This window comes from Acanthopagrus latus, chromosome 20, assembly GCF_904848185.1.
Source record: "Acanthopagrus latus isolate v.2019 chromosome 20, fAcaLat1.1, whole genome shotgun sequence".
In the NCBI taxonomy this organism is placed as follows: Eukaryota; Metazoa; Chordata; class Actinopteri; order Spariformes; family Sparidae; genus Acanthopagrus; species Acanthopagrus latus.
The window spans coordinates 9666253-9688078 of NC_051058.1; the positions used below are offsets into that span (position 1 = coordinate 9666253).

The window sequence follows — 21826 nt, forward strand, 5'->3', positions numbered from 1 at the left end:
AACCAGGAACACGAACATACGAATGACTTCTCATTTGATTTTCCAGTTTGTGTAAATTCCAAATAGCAGAGTCAGAAGACTACACGGGAGAGGTGTGCTGGTCTGTTAAGGAATTCAGCTGATTCAGAGGTGTCTGGTATCCAAGCAGGAGTTGTTATGAACTTACAAATCATGTTTCCTGTAAAATCATCTGCTGAGCAACGTCCTCTCCTATCCGAACATCCTTCCTCTGAGGAAAAACACATCCTCCTGCCTGGGTCTGTATTCCAAGTAAAACACATTTTGCAATTCTTTTCATCTGTCATTTCCCGAGTGAAAGGACAGCTCAGCCTAACTCTCACCCATGTGCAATCACGAGTCAGTTCTTCAAACTTGGGTTTCGAAAGAGCCTGGACCTGGACGTCCTGTTTGATTAGTGGTATCAGTTTTGTCATACAACCATGACAACTTGTGTTTGGATCTGACCCACGGCTCAGTGCATGTTATTTGAAAAGTGTCTTGATTTGCACCTCAACCACAAGGAACTTTGAACTGCTTGTGAAACAGTCTCATTGATATTGATGCTTCTATATGATCTACATAAACACGTGAGGCTACGATTGGATTGGAGTCTGAAATGAAAAAGCTAGCTATTTTAAAGAGTACTGAGCATTGACTTGAGTGATCCCACAGCCTGAGGAGAGAAGCTGCTCTGTTGTCTGTTGGTACGGTGGTGGATACTTCTGTAACTGCAGCAGAACAAAGTGGCTTATAGTGTAACATTTCACGCTGGCCTTGCTACCGAGCTGTATCTTGTTGCTGGCTTGTTATTATGAAGACATATACATAATACATATATTACTTGGAAATGCCAATAACTTCACTTGCTTCAGAAACAAATGCACTTGCAAAGTAGATTGAGATATTCTTAACAAGAGGCCCTGGTGCTCATATCACTTGTGTCCACAGAGGACACCAGAATCAACACCAATGAGAGTTCTTTGCAGCTGCTTTAATGAGGGGGAAAAAATCACTAGAATTCAGTGTTTGAAGAGAAGGAACACATATTGTATTTCAGCACAGATTTTGTTCACAAGATTTCAGCCCTGTATGAGCACTACAGTTAATATTGAGCTAAATTAATATCAATTCCTTTAGGCCAAATGCTCTCACTACAAACATTTTAGAGGTGATTTGCTTATCTACTTAGATCATTGCAGATTAACAATATTCATATTCAAAAACATTTGAGATTGACACCTTTACTTGAAAATTAGAAAAGCCTCTTTTCTTGAGGGTGCAGTATGTAAGTATTGGCCACTTGTTGAGTTCACACTCCCAAACAAAAGAGGGCAGCATACCACCAGAGTAACCTCCAACTGTAGCTGCTGTCGGCTAGTTAGCTCAGTTAGCCGTGCAGCAAGTGATCCAGCCTGGGAGCGCAGATTCATACAGGTCATAACATCGGGACTGTTATTCTGTCACATACTATTGATGATTTTAGTGAAATTTCGAGTTTTCAACCTAAATGCTTGCATAGTGCACCTTTAACATGCACCCTTACTGTGCCATTTTGGGGCCCCCTAAACTCAGGCACTTCAGTGCCTGGATAATGTAACATGACAAAGAAGCTGTATGTCACAAAAATGAGAGATTTAGCCTGCCATCTTCATACTTCATGCCCCTCCATACTTTCATTAAAGTCCATCTTTACAATGCTGTTGAAAAGCAGAGCCTTGTTCTTCCCTGCAGAACTTCATCTCTTAACACACTAAATGTAATGGACTCCATGCACCAGATATCTTTCCACTTCTTGTTATGAGAGCGATGCAACAATCAGATACAATCAGAAAGGGGACACTGTGTGATGGATTGAATCAAGCGTCAGAGTGGATGTGTTCAATGGTCAAAAAAGGCAGGAAGGCTTGCACAGCCTTTCTCTGCACAGCGTGAGGCGAGCTAGCACATTGTTCCACCGCGACAACCAAATAGTGTTTCCAACTGGGTCACTGTCGGGGCCACGGAGCGAAGCCTCAGCAGTGAATAATGCCCTCCTTTCATGTGCAGGATTGATTGGAGGTCAGGCCAGTGTGGATTTCAGGGATCAGATTTGACGGCTTCACTTCACAGCCTGTCAAGCATGCCAGATGTAACGTAGCTACAATGACTGATCAAGGGGCCCTCGTGTCAGAGCGTGAAGCAAACTGATCTTCCACAATGGAGGCTCCGGATTAACCTATGAGGTGATTACATACAGTAACTCTCAACAGAATGGTAAACGGTATGTCTGGTATGTTTTAATGAATAACAAGGGGCAGAAACGAAATGTGTCATTTTCTTGCAAAAAGGTGGGTTCGAAAATCAATAACGCAGCTGGAGGTTGGCTTAACATAAAGACAGGAAACAGCGGGAAACAGCAAGCATGGGTCTGCCTGTAAAAGATGTAAACCAGCACCTCTCTGATCTCTGAAGCATGAAAATGTCAAGGGGTGGTTTTATGGGGGTCAGATATGGGATTATCTATTGGCTGGGGGCAGTGACTTCCTGGTGTCTTTTTTTTCCTGACAACATCAGAACTACAACTTCAGCTATTGCACACAACAAAAAAATAATAACAACAATGTGCTAATAATGAGCTTTAGAGGTGGCTGATTTTTAACCTTTGGACAGAATCAGGCTAGCTGTTTGCCCCTGCTTCCAGTCTTTATGCTAAGCTAAGATAACCATCTCTCGTGGTAGCTTCATATTTACTATACAGATATAAGAGTGTGAGTGATTAACCGATGTAATCTTGTTTGTTTAATCCGCACAAAAATTGAAGCAGGAAAATGTGAAGTTGTGCTTTAAAGGGGGAGGTCATATATGGGACTATTTCTTGGAAGGGGGCAGTGAGTTCCTGGAAACTTCCTGACGTTCACCTGAAAATCTCAAATCTACATCTTCAGTTTGTGAACAGATTGCCGTAAACAAACAATTCTCACATGCCAATTAGTAATCTTTGAGGTCTTGGCTGGTGCTGATTTTCAACCTTTGAACAGAATCAGGCTAGCTGTTTCCCCCCGCTTTATGCTAAGCTAAGCTAAACTAACCTTCATATTTAGCGCACAGGCATGAAAGTGGTATCAATTTTCTCATCTAACTCTCAATAACAAAGCACATAACAGTGTTTCTCATTATGTTGAATTATTCTATTAAGGCAAGCCAACATTCACCTCAGTGACCGTTGCTTTTGACTGCACTTTGTACTGAGATATTTCTGAGTGAAATGTACAGCATAACACGTTTCCACCAGATGGCACTCTTGTTTCTGTCAAAACTTGTTCATCTCTTTCCACTGCCCATTATACTGTGTTTGTATGACATAAATTCTGGTGAACTCTCTGGTGAATCACCTGTTTGGATCGAAGAAGCTTCAGTCTCTAGGCAGTCATTTACGCTCCCATCTCATCCCATCCATCTTATCTTTTACCACAATTATTACTGTCTTACGCAGTACATGTTCCTATTAGATGATACATTTCCCAGTCTATTAATGGCAAGGCAAAAGCCACAGGTCATTCTGCCTGCAAGTGTCTTGATGGCCTAAAGACACGCAGGACGACCACAGATGTCATGAGAAAATAAAACTCAATCAAAAGTCCGACATTTCAGAAAGAATTTAAACACTTCCAGTTTCAATTTCCGTCCGACTGGTGTCGTGTGATGCCTGTTTCCTTTCTGTCTCTTTATGTTTGACTATAGGATAGTTTTGTGCAGCTGGCTGGACTTATGTAAACTACAAGCTGTGTTACATCAGTATAAAAAGTCTGTGATGAATTCCAGTTCCAAAATAAAAATCTTGAATTGTGTTACTCTGGAGGCAGACTACTGTCACCCCTTTACTTTCTTTCTTTCTTTCTTTCGTTCTTTCTTTCTTTCTTTCTTTCTTTCTGTCTTTTGTGTGTCATTTTTATCTGTGTGGTCTTTCTTTCAAACATTCTCATTGTATTATTTGAAAGAATCTTTAATAGCTGTCTTTCTGTAACCATTTTGTTTTATCTGATGTTATGTGAAGTGACTTGTGGTGGATTTTGTTCGAGAGACTATATTAAAAAAAAATTTGTTATCGGGAGACACACATTCTTATGCTGATTTACAGAACACCTAATGTTGGGCCAAATTCAATTATTGAATTACATTAAACCAATAATGTAGACAAAATAAATTCAATCAACAGATCTTTAACAATCCACAACTTGGATGCCATTAACCTAACTTGAAAAGTGGCAGGGCTTGTACGTCTTCGTAGAAATCTGTCACTCATTGTGAGAAAGATGATTAAATCCTGGGAAAACCCACACATGGACATACTATATATACCACTTTAAGTGTGCTATAAATCATAGATAGTTTTCACTTGGGGGTCAATACTTAAAGACATTCCTGAGCAGAGGCCATGCACATCCTGATTGGTGAGTAGGCTAGTGAGGTAATACTTTGAGAAGTGCTGCTTTCTCTTCCCTGCACATTCACAGCAGACAGGCTCGGAGGGAGGGCTTCAGGGAACTACTCAGCAGCGAGCAGCCTCTGCACTGTCCTTACTGGTATCAGAGGCTAGTAAAGTTTATTTCAACACATCTGGATCTGTTTTTGGGGGAGGGAAGGGTACATTTCTTCTCAGTTCACATCTTGATCAGACTGTCACATTCGCTATGTTTAACTGCTGTAGTTTTTTTTTTTTTTTTTGGCTCTGGGGGGGTTTCACATTACAGACTATTCTCAACTCATGCAGCTATTTAGCCTGAGGGGAGACAGACGTGCCCAGTGCTGCAGCAGGCACAGAGGAGCTGCTGGGGAGACAGAGAGAGAGAGAGAGAGAGAGAGGAAGGCTTTTGTTCCTCCTGTTGTCCTCTTCCTCCTCCTCCTGCTCCTCACATAGCACACACACACACACTCCGACACACTTGGTGCTGGATGTATAAAGCCGATTGTTTTGATGCCTCGGCGGTGACATTTCGGTTTCTTCTCCCGCAGCAGTCTTCGTCCTTCCCTGCTACATGGCCACGCTGGGCCGCGGCGCGCCTCTGCCTGGGAGAGGCGCACTTGTTGAGGACCCGCAATCTCAGGAGATGGTAAAGATGAGCCGCGACCTGATAGAGAAGATCCTGCAGGCCATTCCCGACACGCACACGTCCTGCATCCACTCACAGGTGAGAAGAACGGCGCGACGGCGTTTTTTTTCCTTCTTTTTTTTCTTGTTGTTGCTGCGTTTCGACGTAGATATGCTGGCTGCGGAGCTCCTGCGGTGATAAGAGCCCCTGAGTCAGCTCTGTGCCCCGGGACTGGTCTGGCAGGCTGCTTCATCGCTTCACTCCTGCAGCAGTCATCGTGTGCATTACCAACGTGTTGCATGTAAATAAAACGCATACATGAGTGCTGCTCAGAGGCGGGAGGAAACGAACTGCAAACACCGCTCACCTTTGATGCCAGCTTTTTAAATTGGAATATCAAAATATGTATTTGCACTTTCTTCTCCTTACATTTTAGAGACAGGCTCGTCACTTTGGTTTTCAATGCGTTTAAGAGCGTTTAAGGATTATTGATTGCTGAGGACGCGTCAAAGTGTCGCTCTTCGACGTCCTGGGGATGGAACTGTCTTTGTGTTTACGAGAAGCTCAGACAAATCCTTCAGACTCTATCTTTAAGTTTGTTAATCTTTAAATGGTATTAATTAGACGTGAGGTTCAGTTAGATTTGAACAGAACTTGACGGTACAAATGATACTCTCTACTTTCATTTCAGTTGAATTTTGAGTCTTTTTTATACAACTATCTGTAGCCTACTTCTTCATGAGCAAAGAATGTGTCACTGTGACGTTAAGCAGTGTTGAATTTGCTACAAGACTAAGTATTTCACTTAAGTACAATATTAAGGTACTTTGACTTGAATTTTTTCATTACGTGGTACCTTACAAGTTCGACGGCACAGATGAGGCCTATAATAAGACTGTAGAATATGATCCACCGTCCAGATTAAAGTAGTTAAAATTAGCTCAACCTCAGCAACTCGCCTCCAAAACTAATAGTGAACCCAAAATATGACGCTCAAATGCAACATGATGAGTGCCTCTGAAGCTTTAAAGGAGGCTGTCACGATATCAGAAGGAATTCACAGTAACCGTAGGCTGTCATTGTCTTCTTTTTTTGTTTAATGTCTGGCTAGAAACCAGCGTCAAGGTGCCTAATATGACACTGCGAGAATGAAAAGAAACATAATTGATTTAAGAGGTGCTGGATTTCTCTTGCGATATTATCATATGTGTAGTACTAACATGCCATCAGTATTTCATCTGCAAATGTCATGGTTATATTGCAGCACAGCTACGTTAAAGCTGCTGCAACATCTGCCACTTCTGTTGTTTCTGGCGCCCCCTGTGACCAAAAACAGAACAAAGTAATGTTTTTTTTCTCCACTTGCTTATGCAGGCTGCTATCGATCCGTAACATCAACTACACTCTCTCTCTCCACCACAGGCCCTACAGCTCAATTCCACTGAAAATGCAAAGCTGGCGATGATTGCGAAAACCATTGGAATGCCGTCTGTTCCTGTACTCAAAGCCGTGTCAGAAAGCTACACTTTGGTGAGCATCTTCTAGAGGAATAATTCTGTAAATGAAGTGATGGATTAAAAAAACAAAAAACAAACAAAAAAAAAACAGACAACATGACCTGGTGTTCTGTCTTCTTAGGAGACCTGTTTGAAACACATGTCCGAGGGTCTTCAGCTGCACCGGGCCTTGCTGAGCTCCGTCACTCCTCGCCTGGAGAACAAGGACAAAGTGATCAGCCTACAGGCCGACATCAGAGACCTTGTCATTCAGGTCAATAAGGTGGGGGACTTATTCTAAATAGATCTTTCTTGACAAATGATACTTACTTTAAGGCAAATGTACTGATGTTTTTTTTTTGTGTGTGTGTCCTTTGCAGTTGCTGAAAAAGGTGCAAGCAGAGGCTGTGGTGCAGCCCTCACCGACCCCTGTCGCCCTAAGTCTACCAGGGGACTATGAGATTCAGGTGGCAGCACACCTGACTCTGGTGCAGCTCCAGGCCTTCGGGCAGGACGTGGTCCGCTGCCTCAGGAGTCTGGACCAGAGCAATGAAGAAGAGACAGAGAGCTGACCATGAAAGATCCGCTTTTGGCACACGTCCAAAATGTGACATATTCTGCCATTTTTGTTATGGCATTTATTTATACAAAATATTTATTTCTATTTATATAGATATTTATTCAGATAGAATATTTATTGAGGGAATTTTATTTTTGATAGCTTTGTATGCCTTATTCCGCTTTCTGTTGACGGCCGAGCTAACTTCTGTTTTAACACTAGTCTGCTGACTCCTTCTGAAAGTGCACCATCATGCCTACGTTACATGGCAGTAACAGAAAATGAAATCATCCTCTAAAAACAAACTATAACTATTTATATTTAAAAGTGCTAAAGTAAAGAATACACTTGACAGTTCTCGCAGCTGAGTGCACAATGTACTTTTTTTTCATTGACTGATTCTTAATAACTAATCAGACAGAATAAACTCACTCTCTTCGTTCTGATGACTAAATAAACAGATAAACTGATGAACTAAATGACGTTAAAGGACAACACAGTTTCACACTAGATTACTTTGTTTTTATTTGGCAGACCCTGCCACCTTTCTAGCTCCAAACAGTGTTCTGGGGACAGCCTGTTTATTCAGTAATGGAGAAATTACATATTTCCGAGTTTGTATCATTACCTCATTAATATTGTTAATATTACAATTCTGAGTTTGAATTTCTTCTCCAAAACTACATAGTGCACCTTTAATACATAAAAAAAAAGAAAAAAATTGAGGAAAACAGGGAGTTTAGAGACAGCCTGACTTCTCAACATCTGTCTGAGCTGAAAGGTAACACTAGCAGACATTTGCTGACAGATGAGGGATGGGGGCACACTAAGGATTAATAATACATTCTGTTAAATGTTTTAAAGAAACTACTTTTGTTTGAATCCGTTTGAATAATGACTTGCAGAAAAAAAACCTGGAAACATTTGTATTTTCTGATTTTCCAATAAAATAAATAACTCTTCACTGAAAAGGCAGTCCTTCCTTTCCTTAAGGCACTCGGTGATGCTCAGAAATGCGGTCTCATTGATGAAATGACATTTCCAGTGAAGCCAATACTGGCATAGAGAAGTACAACTAAAAGTGAAATAGAGGCCTGTGTGTCATTATTTTCTGCCACGCTGCCAGACAGATTTCCTGTAGTGTCGCAAGCAGTGGGCAACAGTCTGATGACCACAAGCTTTTGTCACTAAGAGGATGGTCCAAAGTCCCTTGTATGTAATGTCATGTGGCCGCCCTCGCTAGCATGTGACCGTTCAACTGACCCATGTTTGTGATCACGGCGGTCACATTATGGTTACTTCCAAATGTCACCAAACGCAAACATTGTATGATCATAACCACACACTGACAGAGACACAGAAAATAGATTACGTTCATTACAGGGTTTTTATTTGAACACTTATTTACACATTTTTTGTGTGAAAAAAACATAAAAACAATAGCAAAACAGTGTTTACAAAGACATAGTTATAAACAAGGTATTTTCCAACAAAGATGATCTTTAAATGGATGATCCAGGAGACACTGGGACAGCTGAGGGTCATTTTGGTACTGAGGTTGAATTTAGACCCACAGCTTACAGGGCAGAGATGGCTTTGGCAGCTACTCTCCTCCCCAGTGGCAGAGTCAGGTCGGTGATGGCCAGGACGACTCGAGGTTTGGCCAGAGCAGGCAGCTTCACCAGCTCAGAAACCTGCATGCGTGAAAAAAGACAAGTAACTGTTATTTTATTGCTTTAGTGGATCTGAAGAAACAGTTCAAATGGCATCATGTTGCTCTTGGTATAAAGTAATCAGGTCATCCTTATTCAGAGAGAGGTTCTGAGCCCCTGAGCTGGTTTTCAGGGCATGTTGGTTCAACAGCAGCAGAAGCAGCAAAGCCACTTTTCTCCAACACCCTGACCCTTACGTCTTCTTATCAGTCCGTAACTAGAAATTCCAAAGACTTCCCAACAATGTCTGATGCAACAGCTGCTCATCTCCCTCTTTATCTCCACCTGACCGGCTTCCACTCCCAGTTTCTTCTCCTCCCAGGTCATAACTCACCATTGTGAAGGGCATGAACTGCAGGATGTTCCCACGGCTTCCCTGTTCCAGGCACTCAACGCACTCCTCCATAAAACTCTGTACAAACTGGGTGTGAGGGCCGGCCATCTTGGAGCCCACGATGGAGGAAATGAGGAGGAAAAGGTTGGCTGAGGAGTAGAGAACAGGTGGTGTGAGCTGTCGTAGTAGAAGTTACAGGTTTCAGCGTCAATGGCATTTTCCCCCGAGGTGATGGGCTGTTACTGCAGAGGTTTGTAACTAGAATCGTTTCGCCTCCAAATACATTTTTATTAGTTAAGCTAAATTTGAGAGAACAGCACTGGCAAACAAAACTGTCAATAACGATTGACCTTTCCCTGATTACTTCTATTCAAATACAATTAAATATTATTTTCTTGTCTGATGGAGAGGAAAGTGCCTGGAAAGCTGGATATTTTAACACTGACCCTGTGATAACTTGGCCCCTTTTCACACACACACACATTCTTACCCAGGGATAACCTTTGCCCAGGACTATATATTAATACCGTATCTCTACTTAACCTGGATTAAATGTCTGTTGGAACTAGGGCTCCCACAATATCAGATTTTCATCTTAACAAAATGAAATCACAAATGATGGTAACAGTATATATATATATATATATATATATATATACACACATACATACACACACACACACACATACATACATACATACAACATACATTTGAAAAAACAAAAAACTAAACTTTGTTTATTGTCTGTATTGTTTTTTTCTACCAACTGCAAAATAAGAGTGTAGGGAGGTGGAGAGTCTGTAACCAGAACTGTAAAAAAATAACTGGATTGGTGATCCCAGTCTGGAGCGGGATTAGCCCAAGTTTGTGTTTGTTATCCTCTGAAAATTGACTAAACAAAGGGGCTAAAAGGTGACAGTGTGTGAGACAGGGCTTAAGTAAAGCCCAGTTCATACCAGAGATTTTTGCTGTAGCGTCAAGTGGCCTGTGTCAGCTCGACGCAGGGCTGTTGATGGTGCTACCTGCGACTCAGCTTGTCAAATGGCTTGTAGCTAGTTTAAGAACTTAATGCACATTCTGCAATCAGCACCTCATAGAATAGTCAGCTGGTTGAGTCAGACACAAATTGGAAGCTGGTTGAAATAGCAGTTTTGGGCGTAGGAAAGAGAGGATCACCTCATTAAAACGTCTGAGTAACAGCCTGACTGTATGACATAAGCTGTAGAGTTAAATTTAACATGTTGCTAAACTGAAAACATAATTGCTCTTCTCCAGCTCTGCTCATAGCTGTACAACTAACAAGTAACCCACTGCTCATTCATATTTGAGGGTGTTGCAGGACACAATGCAAGTAGCTACAAGTTTTAACTCATCACAAATATTTGGAACAGGCATTTAAAAGTGGAGTCACATAATTCTACAATCTTCACATAAGCCACAGTTTCCAGTGGATACTTTACCCAGGTCTGGTAGCGATGCAGTGTAAATGATATAGACCCTGGTCTTGGGTAAGCTCTGGCTTAAAAGTATGTTTGTGAAAAGTTATCCCAAGGTCACTGGGCCAAGAATATGCAGTGTGAAAAGCCCTTTCTTGAACAAAAAACCTTTTCAAAATAACAATGAACAATGAAAGGTGGGCGACAGCTTGAGGGGAAGAGGGGAACATAAAATGTCTCAATAATCTGTTGGCCCTGCCAGAGCAGGAAGAATACTTTCAAGTTTTAATATATTTTGTCACTTGACCTATTTTTTTCTTTAAGGAGGTATACAGAGTGGACAGATGTTGCTCCATTTCTTTGTGCAATAGGCAACAAAAAAGGACATAGTGCGGACACAGACAGACTTCTCACCCAGGACTCTGTTGAGAGGGTCCCTCATGTTGACAGTGTGGAGCTGGGAGGCAGAGAGGGAACTGCTCATAGATCGGTCACCTGTTAAGTAACACATAAAGTGAGAAGCTGTTTTCATTTGGTTGTATGAAAACACAATATGCAACATCAAATTCCAAACAGGGAAGTTGAAATTGTCAGTCAAGTGTTCAGTCAGTGGTTGACGAAATGTGATCTCTTAGGTTGTGAAAGTCCTAAAAGGCTTCCTTCTACTGAAGTATTGCATCATCTTCTTTTGTTCCTAAAATAACGTTAATACACACATCTCATTTGTTTTAGTTTCAAATTGACTTCTCAACGTAATGAGGAGTTCATTTGCAAAAAAAAAAGGTCACTTTTTTAGTTTCAATCTCAATAATTCCGAGCAAAGAATCTCATACCGCACCCTCTGATAATTACTCTATGTAGCTAGAACTGAAAAAATGAAAATTCCAAAAGCTGGTATGCTAAAAAAAAATCACTGTGTAAGTAAGTAAGTAAGTAAGTATTGGAAGCAGGATAAAAAATGTACGTAGTTTGGCACCACAAAACTTTGCTCTCAAAAACAGGCTGTTGTTTAATACTAAATTGATCAAGCTAAAACCTCGCATTAGACTGGACTGCCTCAAGTCAGGACCTGTTGATGGCTGAGATGCTCAACATGTAATTAATGTTTAACTGGATTGGTTTATCACAGAGAGCTTATTTATGCTTTTCTGATTCCACTGAAGGTGCCTACAAGAAGCAACTTGCCGGTGACAGGGTCTTAAAGGTCCATTTGCTTTTGAAAAGCGGCTGGTATTTGCCTAATCCCAAACTCAGGCTGACAGACTTCATAATGAAACCATCTATTCAAACCCACACGTAAATAGACTGACCTGGACTGGAAAGGGCTACAGGCTCATCCTCATTTGAGCTGAGCAGACGCATCAGTTTTGAGGGCTGAGTGTCGTCCAAGGGAAAGAGGCTGTTGTAGTCCTGCGGTCAACAATATAAATGATAGCATTGTGTTAAAAATCATAATAATAATAGTTATTGCTATCCTATTTATCTTTAATGTCAGTATAATTGAGGAATAAGATCAAAGAAAACTTGTCAGCTTCTCATGCTAAAAATAGTGTTTTAAGGAGGAACACAGAACACAGCCGCATGACACACATAGCCCTGTGTGACTGTTTCACCTCAATATCTTCCCGCTGCCTTTTGCGTTGACGAGCTGAAAACGGGCCTTTGTGGTGAGAGGAGTATGAGCTGAGCGCACACCACACGCACAATCTGAGAAGTTATTGGGAAAGTACAGTTAGCGCTAGATCCCAAAATGCAAAAAACAAAACAAAACAAAACAAAAACGAAGAACATCAAAAGTATTAAGCTTCTCTTACTTGGCCAGAGCTTTTCCAGGCGGGTCTGCCAGGCTGTGCCAGTGGGCAGAGTCTGTGAGCAGGTCGGGCAGTATGGTACCCAGCAGGGTGAGCGTGATCTGCTGGGTGTCCAGGCAGAAGATGCTGTAGAGTAACTCCACCACTCGATTGGCCCACTCCTGTCGAGTCTCCTTCAGCAGCTCCTGAAATAAAACAGTAGTCTGAGCACTGAGACACACTGAGAAGTCTGCAGACATACTTTAAGTTCTATTTGATATTATCCGTTAATAAATATGCATTAAAACTTTTTTGTATGTATACCAGAGCATCTAACGATTATTTTTCTCCATCAATACGTTAGTTTCTTTGTCTATAAAACGTCATAAAATGGTGAAAAATATCAATCAGTGTTTCCCAAAGCCCAGGAAGACATCCTTAAATGTCTTTGTTTTGTTCACACAGCAATAAATTCAGTTTACTGTCCTGGAGGAGAGTCAAGAAACCAGAAAATATTCACATGTAAGATATTCACAAATCAGAACATTGCTCAGCAGCATTTTTTAAAAAGCTGGCTTCTCCGTTTTAATAGCTGATGAGTTATCGATAATCGTTGCAGCTCTCATTTAACCATGGAAATTTCAAAATATGTTCGGCCAGACACACTAATCTGGTGAGAACTCTGTAAACATGAGCAAATTGTGTTTACACAAACCATTCAACAGGATATCTTTAAATAGACCAGTGAAGGATATGCCTTATACTGGCGTTAAGCCCAAATACACAATAATCCAAAGAAGATCAAGCCAACCTGAGCCTTTTTACTGAGCAACAACTGCTCTTAATACAGAGACGGAAACACCCATATTGACCACTGTAGTATGGGGGTAAAACAGAGGAATCTAAAAATCAAAATATGTTCTCGAGCAAGTAATATTATCTAATCCGGCATAATCCATGTGTTTACAAGGGTTGACCAATAGTTGGTCAGAAATGGATAAAACAAGTTACAACAAGTCAATTGGTCTGCCAATAAATAGACAATGTTTTAATATTGCACAATGTAGTTTTTACGAAGAAGATCAAACTCAGAATTTTAATATTTAGAATATCAATGAGGTAATGATACAAACTGAGAAATATTAGTTTTTTCCATGAGTAAATGAACAAGCTGTTCTCAGATGAATAATAAGATCCCCAGAACACAGTTTGTAGCTGGAAGCTTGGCAGGGTCCACCAAATATAAACAAAGTTAAACATTATGAAACTGTGTTGTCCCTTAATGTCAGTTTGATTACTCAAGTCATGAAACTGAAGAGTTTGTGAAGGCAATAAAAAATTAAAAGCAGTCAATGCAGATCTGTGTCTTCTGATTAAAATATTTTCCCCCAGAACTACATACTGTAGTGCACCTTTAAATCATCATTCAAACAAATATTGGCAAAAACTTGATGGTCCCAGGTTCTAAAAAGTTAGAATATTTAGCTTTTACTTTTCTTAAACTATAATTAACCGAACATGTCTGGGTTTCTGACAGCTGGCTGGAAAAGGGAGACATCTGAAGACATCACCTGAGGGTGTATTAAATCAAATTACAATTTTTTTAAACAATTAATTAAGAAAATAATTATTTATCAATATCATCAATAATAAATCTTATTGTTAGTTTCAACCTTTAAATAGATATGTTGTTGATTCTTAAGATATCGGCACGTCTTCTTGGTCCACCTACCTTTACTAAATTGTTAGTGAACCAGAAGACCCCTCCCATATTGAGAAGACTCTCAAACAGATGCAGCGCCCGGCTGTCCACCCAGCCTTTGCGCAGCACCGTCTGGAACTGTTTGCTGAGGGCCACGTGGATGGGGTCTTTGGCCGGCAGCAGGTTGCGGTAGGGGATCGGCTCCTGGCCCTCCACTGGGGGACGCAGGGTCGCGGCTGTTTGTTGGAAAACATCGGCACACATGTGCTCCATGATGGAACTCATTATGATCACGCTGGTGGGGGAAAAAAGGACACAAGTGTTTATAACAAGTAATGAATGAAGATTAATCTGCAGGAGTTCACGGGCGCTTGTGAACATAAATTAGTGTTTGTTTATACCGTTCATTGTAAAACTGCAGTGTGTTCTCCCCATACAGCGGTGTCACAAGCTGTCGGATCATAGTCTGGGGCTTCTCCCTCTCGTCCCTCCCCAGCATCCTAACATGAGCCACCAGCCACGCCACAGCACAGATTGCCATACTGCAAACCTTTCCCTTAATGTTGTCAGTGATCTTCTGCACTCAAAGGGATGACAGCAGCAAGAAAAAGAGGAAGGAAGAGTGTGGTTAGGAGGGTCAAGAGGATTCTGGCTAAGACTGCGTTGTTTCACATTACGCTATTTGAAAACCTGAATGGAAGAGGGGAAAAAATGAGACATCAGTTTCATCTATCAAACTCTGGGACGTCACTGCTGTTGCAAGTTCTTAGCACGTTGTTATTCGTCAACTTCCACAGAGTATGACGTATGCTCACTTGAGTAATGAGTCAAACTTCAAAAGTAGGAAAGAGAAAATTCTTAGACATGCAGTGGTCAGGGAGGTTACCAGTACAGCCTGCGTTGCGTATCATATGAGCAGCTGACTCTCTGGAAATCTCACAACTGTATTTTCCAGTCAAAGAAAGAAAAAGTAGAAACAAAAGAAAAAAAATACAACATTAAAGATAAACAGACCTGTACTGCCTCCACAGAAAGTACACCGTTCTCCCACGCATTCAGAACTTCCAGGATGGCTGCCGGAGTGCTGAGACATATTTCATGCCATTTCACCTGACTGTCACAAGAGATGAACGTCAGAGGAAGTTCCATATTTAAAGCAATGTTGGGGCATGTTGAAGAAATTGTCATTACATAGAAGCGATGAAAAGAAAATGAGAAATTACAGTAAGGTGCTGGGCCTCATCGTAGTAGATGATCTGTCTAGAATCTGATCTGATTTAAAGTAGTTTCAAAATAGAAATAACAATAGTCTGAAGCAGTGCTAAAGATGCCTACCAAATGTTCAATATATTAAATATTAAGTATTATATGTATTCCATAAATAGAAATACAGAACATGGGGCTTAAAGTATTTCAGTTAAGGATTAGTCTATAACTTACACTAGTTTCATCTCTGATGAGTTGTTCAGCAGGGTGACCAGGCTCTCCACTTTGCCAGGCTCTGGTCTGAAGCAGGGGTGGTCGGGGTTCAGAGTCTTGCCTTCCTCTGGCATACATGTCTGCAGCCATGTTTCAAAGAAGGGGGTCTCCCCTGAAGGGCTGGGGTCTGACAGGATCACCTGGAAAATGTATTAATCAATTCAGGTTTAATCAATCGACAATCAGAGATGGGGCAGCGAATGTTATGCCAGTAATTCACAGCCCTCTCTTGACATCTTGTGGCCTGATGCTGAAAGAGCAGGCTGATTTGCCATCAAGTCCACACAGAATTGTTTTAAACTAACCTCAGATCCATAAGTCTGCACCACATGGCAGAGCATGAGGAAGGATATGTCGAAGAGCAGGGCCCGCACTGACGCAGACTTGGCTGAGGGAGAGGAGGGAAAAAAGATCCCAAATGTTAGTATCTCACTCACTAAATAAAATGTCAAAGAGGGAAGAAAGTCCCATATTGGAACATGTCAGTCTTGTATTAACTCACATCCTTCACCGCTGATGTGCTTGGGAAACTCATTAAGTCTAGAACAAATAGAAAAAAGAAAAAAAAACACATTACAAGATGTGAAATGTTTGGTTAAAAATCTTCTTTCTAGGCTGACTGGAGTTTCCAACTGGCCAAACACAGGGACATTTATGATTGGCAACCCTTTTAAATATTCTTAATCATTATTAGTATGACTGAGGGCATCATTTGTCTTAATTTACAACTCTATTTTGCATTTACTTACTTAATGAACTTCCGCGCAAAAGATTTGAGTTTCCCAGTAGCTGCTGCTGCTGCCAAGAGCAGGTCCAGGCTCTTTCCAGACAGCATGTGTCCTAGGACCCCCAAAAGACCCTCAGGTGACTTGGAGTGGTCTGCATCCACTGTCTAATGAGTGACAAAAGAGGAGATATTTCATTTGTTCTTCTTGCACTGTGTAGGTTACAATGTCGCAATATGACAACCGCTTTTGATATTTTTCTTTCAGTTTATCTTAGCATGTCTTAACATTTCTGTAGCCATTCTGAAAACTACTTTGTACTGACTTGGAGCCACATGACCGAAACCTCCCATATGTGAAATCTTATCTCATCAGCTGTATTCAGAAAATAAGCTTATCTTATCTGGGATAGAAGTTTGGCTATTAAACAACTGTCCAAACTGAATAATTTCCTAATTTAGGAATCCTCAGCTGGGATGACATAGACCCTGTCCTAAATTCAAAATAACTGCTGAAACGGAAGCACATAAGTTGTCGGGTCTTTATGTCGATGAGAAGGAGGATGCGGCTAAACATGAGAGCTGAATTATTATGCCTGAAAAAAACCTACTCAAACTTGAATAGTTGGAGAAGCTGAAACTGAACTGGCTGTTTGATGAGCTAACACTGATGCTAGCCTGTTGGAGAAGCTAACATAGATGTTAGCTTTAAAGCCTGTTAGCTTTAAATTTACTTGACCATCTAACAATGATTATATACTCTCTCCTCCACATACACAATTAATACCTCTGACACATTGAAGCTAAAATGGCTAGCTAGCGACAACCAAAGCAAAACAGCCGTTCTCAAGGATACAGGCAGTCAATGCATGACAGGACGAGTGCTGATTGAGGAATCAAATTTACAGTTAGTGAGGATTTCTTAAGTTAAGAAAGATACTTGTGAGTTTAAGAATTGCTTCAGAAATATGATAGAATTGACCTTTCTCTGAAACCTGTGACAGAACTAGCAATAAGGGCATTTTCTGAAACTTGGCCCCAGACAATTAATCAACAGCGCTGCATCAGCACTGTAAAACACTGTACAGTGTAGGTCATGTTATGGCGCTCTACCTTGAGAATATTGGTGACAGTTGGCTCTGCTCTTAGGATGAGACCTGGGTTTGGCTGGATGTTAGCATTTTCTGCAGTCTTTAACCTTGGGGCGAACTCCCTGTCCTCGGTCCTGAATCAAATTTGCAAGGGAAAGGGAAGGGAAGGGAGGAGAGAAGAGACAGAGGCAAAGAGGGGCAAAGGGGATGGAGGATGGGATGTACTGTGTAAATATGGTGAACAACATTTCATCCACAATAATATTCAACAACAAAGTTTAGAAAATGGTGTTGAAATGGGAGCCCGTACCGTTTTGAAGTGAGGCAGGTTGTATTTGAATCTGACAGAAGGCCAAGCTTATTACACTCCTGAAGGAGCATGCCGAGGCAATCGCAACTATGTAAAAGGAAGCACATGAAAAATTAGAAACATTATGGTGCTGGCATACCAGGATTTTATCTAGAAACTAAAGAGATTACAGGTTGAGAAAATGGTTGTGGCAGCATTTTGGAGCACATACTTGCATCTCTGATCTGCTTTGTCTAGCAGTGGTGTGAGCTTGAGTAAGTACTGAAATGCGATATTCACATCTTCCATGAAGTCCTGAAAAATACAGTTCATTACATCACATTTTAAACATAACTGATTCATTAACCAATAGTAATGATTGGATAAGTGTCTTGATCTGTAAGAGAGACATCAGTACCTGTCCTTTGTCACCATAAGGATATTTCTTTAGTCGGAGCAGAACCTGTGGGATCTAGCAGAAAGAAACCAGATCATTTAAATCGAGTTGCATGTGCATAGATGTGACAATCCTTATGCAAAAGAAGATAAATATAGAAAGTAAAAAATAAATAAAAAAGTTTTACAAAAGCAAATAAGAGTCCATATAAACAGCATACACAGATAAACACTCAGGGCAAGAAAAATAGGGAGGCAGACAAAGAAAAGGGGGAGCAGTCATCTCTGAAGTTGAACTTGCCTTGAGGAAAGTGAAGGCAGTCCATTTGAGCTCCTCTGTGCCCTCTGGTGACTCAATGAGGCCAGTGAAGCAGGCCTTCCAAATCTCGAGGACAAAAAGAGGAGCGGGGATTCGCTGTGGAAGACAAACTATTACAGAAGACTGTGGACTATAATGCATAATTTCTGCGTTCCAACATGCAATGGCGTCTAACACAGAGTTAACAATCCATTTCACTGTTGATGAAGGTTCTCGGTCATCCAGGTCAGTCTAAGTGCCGCTTCGTAGGCAACTGGGCTTGTTTCAGTTTCTTGAAAATGAAAAATTCACCTGCATTCTCTTGATCATCATCAGCTGCTCCACCAGAGGCTGCGTCTCCCCTGTCAGATTCATGGTCCCTTCCAGCATAATGAAGGCGTGGACTGATGGGAAAGAGGCATGACTCTGAGGGTCACATGGCACCGACAGCATCTGGGTAATACTGAGGAAATCACAAAGAGCTAGCATAAGCAAGACTGACTGTGATGGTCTTAGATTATATCACCACATCTAAACTGAGCAGTGCTAGTTAAATAGCTATGTGTATTCAATATTTAAGAATAAGTAATATTCACCCTTTTACTAGTGACAAGCTTTCTTCTAATTTCGTTCTCATTGTCTGGTTAGGTACGTTTCCGAGGCCTTCCGTCACTTTCACCATTGACTGCTCTACGTTGCTCCAGGAACCTGTGGAGGAATTCCAACAACAACACTTAGATTTATGGCTTCTCATATTCACGCACAATACCATTTGACTGAAAGTAACTTTTTAAGATTTTTATGTAGCTTTGTCAGGGGATAACCATAACCTTACTGGTAGCAAAATATAACATCTGTACCCTTGTGCATTACGCACAGTCTCGCATAAACACACAATCGTAACACCTTGTTCCTCCAGCCGAGCGATGTGTACCAGGGCTCTGTTCTTGGTGCTGCTCATCAGAGTGTGAAGCCTCTCCTGGCAGGCTCTCAGGCTGGCCTCTGTGCTGGCTGACGGACCCAGCTCTCTCAGCTTCTCGCAGTACCAGGCACAGCCCTGCAGCAGCCACACCACCACTCCCAGCAGAGCCCGACAAAGCCCAATGCATTCCTCTGCTTTCCCATGACAGCTTAAAAGTCAGAGATGAGTCCCAGGGAGGCAATGAGTGCAAAACATAAGATTTACATAAAAAGATGACTTCTGAGTGAAGTTAGAGTTAGAGGAATAATTATGATAAAGGATCATTTCTGGGCTTCTAGATTTCCCATTTAATATGTTGTTAATGGTTAGATAAAATGGTTGAACACAGATGCTAGACCCCATTCAAGGCAGATGATATGCCGCATGTTATGGTTATTTATCAATTTACCATTCCAAAAATATACATGCACATAGCTTTAGCCTAAATTTAATAGAGTTACAAATACGCTCTCTGCATCTATAATGATGCTTTTAAAAAAATCTGATCATTCAGAACTGAAAAACCAAACATTAGCATTGTTGTAAGTATTATGACAGGTATCAGTAAGGGTGGAAAATATGTAATGCTGATGGAAAAGGACAACACCGTCATCAATAACCTTCATACCTGAGACGATGGCAAAACATGTCCATTATCTCCAACAGCGATTTGACACAGAGTTCCCGGGAAAAATCATCAAACTGTAAGAAAAGACATATTCATGAGAGCCTTACATGTGATAGTAAAATGGATGCCGCCCTGACTGTCATCGTGCATTAATTACCTTGCTGATGGCTGTAAGAACACTGGAATAAGACACCATCTATGAAGACAGGGGGAAACATTCATAACGTGCAGCTCAACACACTGCTCAGCTACACCTTTATTTGATAACACAGCTTCTTCTCTCACCTGGGAACTTATAGCATATTTGAGGTAAGATAATATAAGGGGGTTAGGAGAGGGACCAATCATCGCCTGCTCCATCAGGGCCTCTGCAATACACAAACAGCATTTAAAGCCGCATTAAAAATAACTATAAGATCACTGGTGTCAAGTCAGATCATTTGCATAATGGCTGGGGAACTTCGCTGTCTTTCCTCTTACCTGCAAGGTTAAGGTAGTCCCATGTTGCTCCCTTTGGAAAGTTCTTCTTGATGTTAATGGCCCACTGGTAGTCACTCCATCGTTCCTTCCATGCCTGCAGAATGGCTTGCTTCAGATTGACCACCTTCATCCTGGTAAAAAAAAAAAAAACTGACCCTAAATCTGTGAAAGACAGTAACAACTTTACAGAACACAGGCTTGAAAAGCTATTCTGTCGTAGGAGACCACTTTGTTTAAGCTTTCTATGCTATGTTATTCACGATTTGGCTAGCTGACGTTAGCCGATAGGTGCCGATGCCATTCATTTATGAATTAAGATAAAGTTGTCTTGCTGGGCGCAAAAACACAAAAACGCTTAAGTAAATAAGACAAAGTGCGCTACACAGCGTCATCATTTTGACACTTACCTGACTTTTTCAGGTTTTCACAACACAAATGAGTGTAGTGCTCCTCTGCTTCACAACACAAAGATCGGCATCTTTTGCCGTAAAGTACGAAAGAGTTCATTGGTCAATATTTCGACGTCTGAATATTCTTTCCGCTGATTGGTTTAGAGAGGCTCCAACGGCAGCGTAATGACTTGACACTGTCACAAGATGGCGCGCTTAACAAGGCGAACGTGTCAAAGCTCACCACCGCATGAAAAGTCCGAGAGAAAGGTGAGGTAGAAAAAAAACCCACTTAACTATCTAACTGGAGAAATATTTATAGATTAAATTCAATAATGGCATCGCGTCACTTCGTTTGTTGTTGGCTGTTAAAATTGAAATGACTGTTTTTGTTTTGTACTGAGGCTAGGCTACAGTTTAAGCTAGCCTTGGCTAGATGTACACCATTCACTTACCTCCTGTGAACATGGAGATACCAAATAGAAGTTGTTATCAATGAGAATAAATGAAATTGAAAAATGTAGGGCTCTGAAAAGAAATGAAGGGAAAGTACCGTTAATCAGAGATAATAACCAGGTAAAGAGGAGACAATAATACTTTTGTTATCTTGATTGACTTTTTGATTTGACATGCTCACATTGTAGCCTGACCTTACATCAAAACCTGGTGGTCATGGTTGCCTAAGCTTGTCATTTAATACCCGTTGGCAAGATTTCTTTTCAATCCTGGCATACCAACTTTTTGCACTTCAGCTGTATTTGTCCCCCATTACCACCAAAGACACAGTACTCCTCCTCTTCACCATGATCAGTGCTGGAAAGGGTCCAGTCGGCAGCAACATGGTCACATACAGATCCACACCAGAGTGGATGATGGAAATGATCAAGGTTGTCTTTATGAGGATTATAAGGAGAGAAATCTTAAGGGAGAAAAGCAAATATTGCATGTTCACAAACACAAAACTAAATGTCACAACTTTATAAACAGACATCA

At 41.1% G+C, this 21826-nt stretch overlaps 3 protein-coding genes across 10 annotated transcripts in view; 2 read left to right on the forward strand and 1 right to left on the reverse strand.

The window, feature by feature from the left end:
* The first annotated feature begins 4374 nt into the window (after positions 1–4374).
* Positions 4375–7695, forward strand: csf3a (colony stimulating factor 3 (granulocyte) a). 5 transcript variants are annotated; one of them, XM_037081539.1, is made up of 5 exons: positions 4375–4430; positions 4993–5168; positions 6492–6599; positions 6708–6848; positions 6946–7695. In XM_037081539.1, the coding sequence occupies exons 1-5, from the start codon at positions 4415–4417 to the stop codon at positions 7135–7137; spliced, it is 633 nt and encodes a 210-aa protein (XP_036937434.1). In that variant the 5' UTR covers positions 4375–4414; the 3' UTR covers positions 7138–7695. The 5 variants fall into 5 exon arrangements, with proteins under 5 accessions (XP_036937434.1, XP_036937435.1, XP_036937432.1 ...); XM_037081540.1 differs by having other exon boundaries at positions 4388–4430; positions 4996–5168; XM_037081537.1 differs by lacking the exon at positions 4375–4430 and adding an exon at positions 4438–4571 and having other exon boundaries at positions 4996–5168.
* Positions 7696–8488: 793 nt separating this feature from the next.
* med24 (mediator complex subunit 24) lies at positions 8489–20995 on the reverse strand. 3 transcript variants are annotated; one of them, XM_037081838.1, is made up of 26 exons: positions 20852–20995; positions 20445–20575; positions 20250–20332; positions 20122–20160; positions 19965–20038; positions 19282–19505; positions 18972–19083; positions 18688–18838; positions 18379–18492; positions 18100–18153; positions 17914–17996; positions 17703–17789; positions 17415–17526; positions 16327–16469; positions 16080–16117; positions 15883–15965; positions 15539–15717; positions 15113–15212; positions 14500–14675; positions 14129–14393; positions 12421–12602; positions 12220–12313; positions 11917–12016; positions 11021–11101; positions 9171–9319; positions 8489–8818 (listed from the first exon to the last, which is right to left on the reverse strand). In XM_037081838.1, the coding sequence occupies exons 2-26, from the start codon at positions 20572–20574 to the stop codon at positions 8702–8704; spliced, it is 2970 nt and encodes a 989-aa protein (XP_036937733.1). In that variant the 5' UTR covers position 20575; positions 20852–20995; the 3' UTR covers positions 8489–8701. The 3 variants fall into 3 exon arrangements, with proteins under 3 accessions (XP_036937733.1, XP_036937731.1, XP_036937732.1); XM_037081836.1 differs by having other exon boundaries at positions 20445–20606; positions 20852–20929; XM_037081837.1 differs by having other exon boundaries at positions 17415–17514; positions 20445–20606; positions 20852–20928.
* A 4-nt stretch (positions 20996–20999) lies between these two features.
* dcun1d3 (defective in cullin neddylation 1 domain containing 3) overlaps positions 21000–21826 on the forward strand; it is a 65933-nt gene continuing 65106 nt past the window's right edge. For both annotated transcript variants that reach the window (XM_037081843.1, XM_037081842.1), the window contains exon 1: positions 21000–21103. The gene's annotated coding sequence lies outside the window, so the exon portion shown is untranslated. The remainder of the gene's footprint in view (positions 21104–21826) is intronic.